This window comes from Cucurbita moschata, unplaced genomic scaffold (assembly GCF_002738365.1).
Source record: "Cucurbita moschata cultivar Rifu unplaced genomic scaffold, Cmos_1.0 Cmo_Scf00005, whole genome shotgun sequence".
Taxonomy (NCBI): domain Eukaryota; kingdom Viridiplantae; phylum Streptophyta; class Magnoliopsida; order Cucurbitales; family Cucurbitaceae; genus Cucurbita; species Cucurbita moschata.
Window position 1 is genome coordinate 386786 of NW_019268521.1, and position 8713 is coordinate 395498.

Sequence of the window (8713 nt, forward strand, 5' to 3'; positions counted from 1 at the left end):
TTTATGCTCTTAACTGTTTTATTATTGGTCGTTTAATTCTAAAATCAATTTTTTATTTTTATTTTTTTTTCACATTTTGACAAAGTTTAAGTAATTAATATTAGCACAAAAATTAAGAAAAATAAATATTTATTTCTCCCGAGCTTGAAAATTTATATTGGGATAGGTAATTTTCGTAGCAGTTTAAGCTCTCACCAATGGTTCGGGCTTCCATTCCCCCCTGTTTGCAAGAAACCTAGAACATCGACCTATTCCCCCCGATTTGCACGAAAATTAGCAACTCATGCGGAAAGAAAATAAATATTTATTTCTCACGAGCTTCAAAATTTATATAGGGATAAGTAATTTTCGCAGCAGTTTACGTTCTCACCAATGGTTCGAGCTCCCATTCCCCCGATTTGCAAGAAAACCAGAACGTAGACCCATTCCCCCCGATTTGCACTAGAAACTCCCGTAAAAGAAAATAAATGTTTACCTCTCACGAGTTTGACAATTTATTTAAAGATATGCAATTTTCTTAGCCATTTAAACTCTCACCAATCGTTCGGGCTCCCGTTCACCCCTGTTTGCACGAAACTTAGCAACCCCATATGAAGAAAATAAATATTTACTTCTCACAAGCTTAAAAATTTACATAAATATGCAATTTTCATAGCAGTTTAAGCTCTCACCAATGGCTCAATCTCCCCCCGGTTTGCAAGAAAACCAGACCATAAACCCATTCCCCTCGGTTTGCATGAAAATTAGCAACTCCGGTGTGATGAAAATAAATATTTACTCCTCACCAGTTTGACAATTTATACAAAGATAAGCAATTTTCGTAGCAGTTTAAGCTCCCGCCAATAATTCAGGCTCCTATTCCCCCAACCTATCTACAGTGAGCTAAACACCCCGGCTCTAAATGCACAATTTGAAAATTTTATACAATGTATAGCCACCATTACATAACTATCTAACCGTAATAATCACGTAATATTGCATATTCTAAATTCATCGGCACATTCATCAGTAACAATTCAATATATCCAATATTACAACGATCCAAACCGACCCTCAAACCATTTTTCCACAACATGACACATTTAACACAAGTAAAAAACAAAACAAAAAGAAATCCACTAGAACAAGTTGAAAGAACATCATAGATTTCTCCAAAAATGTTGACCTAATTTGCTAGGGTTTGCAACATAAAATAAATAAATAAATAAATAAAAACAAAGCCTTGAAAGACAAAATTGCGGTGAGAGTAAGAGGAGAGGGGAGGTGGCGTGAAAACAATGGTTTCACGCCGTCCAAACAAACCTTTCTATTCATCTGCCACCCCACGCGCAATCAATACCCTTTTTCCTTTATTTTTTATTTTTATTTCTTTATATATATATATATATATATATATATATATATATATATATATATGTATATGTATATGTATATATATAGTCTCTATTTCATCTTTTGTTCTTAAGTTCTTCCCATTTTCTCAATCCAAAGCTAACTTGAAGACCTCACAAAAGCACCTGATTTCTCTGTGAGTTTATGTATGAATCTCTTCTTTTTCGTCTCATTTCTTTGCCTTTTTGTTTGTTCTTTCTCATACGAGCGTTTTAGTTCGTGGGTATGTTTAGATTCACGGGTCGAGTGAAGAAAAACTATTGAATTTGCCTCGTTCAATTAGGGTTTCGTGCAGGTTGATCAAATTTTGTATGATTTTCTCTATTATACATCTAAAGCGTCGAGCGAAATGTCAGTTCAACAATTAGGGTTTGGTGCAGGTTGATCGAAGTTTATTTGAGTTTCTCTATTGTACATCGAAAGTGTCGAACGAAACGTTGGTTGCATTGTTGATATAACGTTTCATGTCCGGAATTTGGTACTTGTATGTTCCGACATTCTCTTGAATCCTAGGAAAATTAACAAAACGTCACCAATATAGAATTATTCCGAACAAAAGAAGCTTAACTTTAGAGTCCATATGATTGAGGATCGTTCTTTTTCGAATGAAGTCCTGGTTCATTCATATACCTCTACTTTACTCAAGTATCACAATTAATTGCATTATTTCGACCTTTCAAGTAATCGTTCGAGAATTTGAGTTGAATTTACTTTGGTTTGATCCGAAGAGTTAACCTAGTGAACACGAGCGCACGTGTGATCCAGAGAGGAGAGAGAAAAGGTGGTTGTAGTGTGAAAATGTCTGTAAACCACAAGAGGAGAGAGAGAGAGAGAAAAGAGAGTGAACTGCACTCAAAGAAATGTAACATGCTTTGTGACAGCAAAAGTCAAGCTTTTCGGCCAACTTTTGTCATTTTTTTTTTTTAAAAAAACAGTAGCTTCACTTCATGCAGCTCAAAAACATCCCAAAATTAAGATTCTTGTCTCAAATCAGTTAAAAAACCAAATATTCTCTCTTTTTTCATGTTTTTTTTTCTGGGTTTTACTCATTATTGTCTGCCATTATACTGAATGGTTGAGGATTAATGGGACGGAGTCCCACATCGACTAATTTAGAGAATGATCATAGGTTTATAAGTAAGGAATACATCTCCATTGATATGAAGCCCTCTGGGGAAGCCCAAAACAAAGTCACGAGAGTTTATGCTCAAAGTGGGCAATATCATACCATTGTAGAGAGTCGTGATTCCTAACATGGTATCAGAGTCATGCCCCAAATTTAGCCATGTCAATAGAATTCTCTAACCCAAGAGAAGGAGTCGAGCCTCGATTACGGGGAGACTGAAGAGTCGTAATCCCTAACATGAACCATGTTAAAAAATCCCCAAATTCAAAACTTTCTCATGAGTATCATATCCAAAGCTTTAGGGTTTTGATTTTAATGGCTGATTTCTATATATATCTATGCAGAAGAACGCCATCAATGGAGATCTTGGAGTCATGTGTGCCACCAGGCTTTAGATTTCATCCAACGGAGGAAGAACTTGTTGGGTATTACCTTAAAAGGAAGATCAACTCACAAAAGATTGACTTAGACGTCATAATGGATATTGATCTTTACAAAATGGAGCCATGGGACATTCAAGGTAATTCAATTTACAATACTTAGTCAAGTTTTTAGTGGATAGTTAGCTTCAAATCCATGTTTTGATTCATTTTCTAAACATAATCCATTTCCCCTACTTGGACTTTCTCATTACCCCTATGAACACTAGCCTCCACTTTTTCACTTTGATCCATTTGAAAGCTTTGAGTTTTTTTGGTTTGTTTTCATACTACTTTATCGAATCCACTTTGCGGGTCATCCGTTCGAGACGGTGTTGATAGCTATTTTGTTTTTGGTTTTATGTTTTTTTTTTCAAAATTATGCTTGTTTCTTACCGATTTTCTGATATGTTCTTTGTGAGATCTCACATTGATTGAGGAGGAGAACGAAACACTTTTTATAAGGGTATAAAAACCTCTCCCTAGCAAACACGTTTTAAAAACCTTGAGGGGAATCCCGAAAGGGAAAGTCGAAAGAGGGCAATATCTGTTAGCGGTGGGCTTAGGCTGTTACATTTGTCACCTACCCTTAAAGATATGTTTGGCTTAAAAGATTGATAACCATTTTTTCAGAAGTCACATCAAACTCACTTTTATGTTTATAATCGTGCAGCTAATTGTAAATTTGGATACGAAGAGCAGAAGGAGTGGTATTTCTTTAGTCACAAAGACCGAAAATACCCAACGGGAACTCGAACGAACCGAGCTACAAGTGCGGGATTTTGGAAGGCCACAGGGAGGGATAAGGCGGTTTTGTCAAAGAATAGAGTGATTGGGATGAGAAAGACATTGGTGTTTTATAAAGGTCGAGCTCCAAATGGTAGAAAAACTGATTGGATTATGCATGAATATCGTCACCAAACCTCCGAACTTGCTCCTGTTCAGGCAAGTTTCTACAATTTGTGTCGATGCAACAAGATTTTCAACGTTAACGACACAATTGTTAGATCTTCAAAACATGTATATAACTCGAGATTTTTGTTCGATACATGCAGGAAGAAGGTTGGGTGGTTTGTAGAGCCTTCAAAAAGCCAAGCCCTACTCAAAACCAAGCCATTGGAGCTTGGAATAGCTATCAACATCAAGGCTTATATTATGATCTCAAAAACAACAACAATAGTACATTTTCAGATGCCATGACCCCAACCCACATGGTCAACTCCTCAGACCAACTCCCAAATTATCATCTTCAACTACTACAACAACAACAACAAAATTACCAACTCATCCAATTACCGAGTCTCGAGAGCCCGACGCTCTCAACGAACTTTGAGACTAACGAGACAAAGAGAAATAATAATAACAATCACGACGACCCGTGCCTCGAATGGAACGTTAATTTGGACGACATACTCTGTTCGTCGCAAATTGTGGAAACGTCGTGTTCTTCTTACCCTAATTTACCCGAAACTTTTGTTGACTTTTGTAATGATATATGAACACTAAAAGGCTGAAAGATATTTAAAAAACTGATTTTAGAGTGTTTTTTTTGTAAGTATAAAGAGAGAGATCAGAACAAAGTGAATGGTCTTTCTTTATTGAAACAGATATGTGATTGATTAGGGTTTATGAGAAAGTTGTTTTGAATTGTAAATGTATCACTGCATGTAGATAAATTAATTTTCATTTGCATGTAGTGATCAAATCAAGTTGGTTTTCTTAAGAATAAGAAGTTTATTTGTGTTTCTTCGTGTTTATTCGCGTATCCCGCTTTTTACATGGTTGTTATCGGTCAACCTGCTTCGATTTTAGTTTGTTTTTGAACTATAAACTAATACGAGCCATTTTAATCTATTTTGTCATAGAAGATAGACTAAGAGTGAGCCTGTGCTAGCTGAAGGATAGGCCCAAGGGCTACGTATACGCTCGCGTGGTGGATCCATGCGTGCGTGCGTTGCCCGTTGCTTGTGACTTAAACACTCTAAGAGTGAAGATTATCTTCATAAACTAACACGAGTCATTTTAACCTACTTTGTTACAAAAGATAATCTAAGAGTGAGCGTGCAATAGCTGAAGGATAGGCCCAAGGGGTACGTATATGCTCGCGTGGTGGATCCATGCGCGTTTACGTTGCCCGTTACCTATAACTTAAACACTTTAAGAGTGAAGACTATCTTCATAAACTAACACGAGTCATTTTAACCTTTTTTTCTCACTTACATCCTTCCTAGAAGATTACCCACGTGAAAATACTTCAAGTCAAGCATGCTAAACTTCTGAGTTCCGACAATTAAGGCAATGAAAAGGAAAGTGCACCTTGTTGACATAGGTAGATTTTTTTAAGTCTTTCTTAACCATAATATAATAACTTAAAATTAAAAAAAAAAAAATTGTTTCACATCGCTTATGTTGAGAAAGTGGGGAGTTGGACTCCATTAGAAAAGGCAAGCCACCCATATCGCTATTGAGACATGGAGAGCTACCTTAGTCATTCGTAGGTGACAAAAGGTCTACTAGGTTCCTCCTAGGGTGTCAAGGTGGCTTAAAACACGGACTCTCAACTTTATGATTCTCTGCTCTAACTCCTTAGACTTTCTTTGTAACGACTCAAATTTCCTATTAAAATCAAGGTTGCCACTACATACATGACGTATCTACACTGCGCAAGAAATTCATCTAAAACATTTCGTAATGAGGCCATGCACTTACACGTTCATACTAAAGTCATTAAGACCATATTATAATAAAATAAATAAACACGAAAGTAAATAAAACTAAGAAAGTAAAATCTTTGCCATGATCTACAAAAGAAAATGACATGAATGCATATACTCTACTTTTGGTCTCATGGTTGTCACTTTGATATTGTCATCCGTACAGAGGTGCCTTACCTTTACCTACAAAATAAGAGTAGCACGTAACTCAAGTATTTGTTACTATTGGGGTCAGAAAATGCATACACAAGCAATCGTCGAGAGACCTATCCTTTCATAAAAATATTTTATGACCTTGAATTCTGGCTAAAATTGGATGTGTAATACTTCTTTACACACGAGCAACGTATGCGCACATGGACTCACCAAGTGAGCGTATACATATCCCTTGGGCTTGTCCTTCAGCTAGTGCATGCTCGCGCTGTTGGAGCCATGGAAGGAAAGAAGCCCGCATGATATAATGGCGTAAATAGATATCATATTGTACACGTCCATACTTATCATAACAGTAAAGTATCTTGATGCACGTGTGCATGAGGTCCTCATAGTTTTAAATCATGACATAAACATGCAATGCAAGTCGTATATTCGTTCTTTCATGAATACATAGTGACATAACAATATTTCATAATCGTGCTAATATAGTATGAATAACATAACATATAGAGACATCGTGTATTATACAACATGGAAATCACAACCATATCCATAACATAATTAAACCTCTAATTTTACTTGCAACGCTCTAATTTGGCCAAACAATGGTCGTACTTATCCTAAATGCCTTTGAAAATGTCAAAATCGACTCTAAAAGGGTTACCAAGGGAACGTTAAATTATGTGTTTTGTGATTTAGAAGATCGATAAGAAAATCTCCAACCTCCAACTAGCAATATGAATGGTGTTATTAGTCTCTCCACTACTCTATCCACTTTAGTACCCGTACCGTCGAGTTTTCACTTTGGTACTTGTACCTTCGAGCTAGGCACAGGGCGGTTAGGATAGTGTGATAGGTGCCCTAACTTTGAGAACATGGCCAGGGGTCTCCTGAACGGGGTTACAGTGCTATAAACTCATCTCTGGGAGGGAGGCGTGAGACCACATAGGTTGACCCAGTAGTTAGCCACGTAGGAGGGATCACATCCCCAAACTTAGGTAACTTTATGGTCCTATGGGAATATCCACTATCTAACTTTAGTGGCCATGATTGGTAAGTTACTCCCCATTACCTTTCAGATGAATAGAAAGTTAGCACCATTTTGACAAGTAACTTCCCACCCTTTCGCCCACTCCAAAAAGGTGTAGAATTAAAATAATAAATAAAGTTTTCAAAGAAATGATCCATTTATAGTAACCCTATCATGCCCTTAACCTTATTTATAGTAACCTTAATCATAGGGAAAAGGGTGTTTACCATAAAATGGCCTTAACCTTATTCAAACAATCAAAAATGAGTTAAAAAGGGTTTAAAGCACTTTACCAAAAGGGCTAAAATCCTCATTAGTTGGTAGTTAATTAAGTTCGAACTTAATAGATATGACTTCTACTAGTTATGAGTAATCTGATTAGAGGTTGTTTGAGGTCGTGCTGATGTGTGGGTCTTCATTGATTAAAAGGTGGTGTTGGAGTCACACGGTAGCTAATTAAAGGGAAGATAATGAGTATATAAGTAAGGGATACTATCACCATTGGTATAAGATTTTTTGGGAAAACAAAAAGTAAAGCTATGAGAGCTTATATTCAAAGTGGACAATATCATACCATTGTGAAAGTCACTCATCCCTATCATTTGTATCGGAGTCATGCCCTTATCTTAAATGCTCACGTGTCGAACATTGAAGTTGTGTACCATACCATCATGGAGGTCCTCGTCCCTATCATTTGTATCGAAGTCATGCCCTTACCTTAAATGCTCACGTGTAGAACAAAGAAGTTATGTACCATACCATCATGGAAGTCACTTGTCCCTATCATTTATATTAGAGTCATGCCCTTATCTCAATTTAACCATGCCAATAGAATCCTCACGCATCGAACAAAGAAGTTATGAGCCTCGAAGATGTAGCCACAGTGAAGATCTGTGGTAAAGCTTTATTAGACTACCAAAGAAGAGGAGTTATCTAGATAGTGCTAGATAGATCATGAATTGTTGAAGTCCCACATTAACTAATTAACGGGAAGATCATGAATATATCGACAAAAGACACTATTTTTATTGATACGAAGTAGAGTATATGCTCAAAGTTAACAATATTATACCATTGTGAAGGTCACTTGTCACTGTCAACCGGGTCCCTTCTGGTTGCAACAATGGCTCAAACCGAGAGTCATTAGTTTTCCCCCAAATTTAAACCTAGTTTGATAATTTGGGAAGAATCCCAAAATTTAGAATTAAAAATATATTTCCCCAAATTTAATTAGAAATTTATTCTATTTACTAAATTGAAAATCTAAATTTTCAAATAAAAAATAAACAGATAAATCTACTTAAACTAATATCAACCAATCAAAATAGATATTAAAAAATTTTCAAGTTGTAAAGCTATATATATTACTTTTATATTTTATTCCCCTAAAAAAAATTAATAAAATATTATAAATAGGTGAAGCCCGACCAACCCAACCCTACGGGTAGGGTTGGGTTGGATTAGCATTTCGAGTTGGGTTATAATTATTCGGATACAATCTTTAAGTATTTAGACGGATAGGAGAATCACCCTGACAAACCCATTAATACGGATAAATTCTTAATATATTTATATATTTTTATTTGGCTCGGGTCAATTGAAAGGTTTTGTCCCATGAAATCGAAATCGAACTGAATCAGTTGGGTTGAGTTACCAGCTCAACAAACCCAAACTTTTTTTGTTGTAAAAAAAAATCCTTCAACCCAATTGGGACCGGGACCATGTACACCCTCATGTGAAGTTTCAATATTTGCCAAATAAACATAGGTTCATGTTCCAAAAAAAAAAATATATATATTTTAGTGTCCTAGAAATTTGGAAACATGCTGCTTAATTTGCTAAAAAAATCATAATAAATAAATTGAATTCCTTGTTT

At 36.0% G+C, this 8713-nt stretch overlaps 1 protein-coding gene across 2 annotated transcripts; it reads left to right on the forward strand.

Annotated features, from left to right (window-relative positions):
• Nucleotides 1–1478: 1478 nt before the first annotated feature.
• On the forward strand, nt 1479–4553 carry LOC111443466 (NAC domain-containing protein 30-like). 2 transcript variants are annotated; one of them, XM_023081281.1, is made up of 4 exons: nt 1479–1538; nt 2863–3038; nt 3611–3882; nt 3993–4553. In XM_023081281.1, exons 2-4 carry the CDS (start codon nt 2876–2878, stop codon nt 4434–4436), a joined length of 879 nt encoding a protein of 292 aa, XP_022937049.1. In that variant the 5' UTR covers nt 1479–1538; nt 2863–2875; the 3' UTR covers nt 4437–4553. The 2 variants fall into 2 exon arrangements, with proteins under 2 accessions (XP_022937049.1, XP_022937050.1); XM_023081282.1 differs by having other exon boundaries at nt 1488–1528.
• The last annotated feature ends 4160 nt before the right edge of the window (nt 4554–8713 follow it).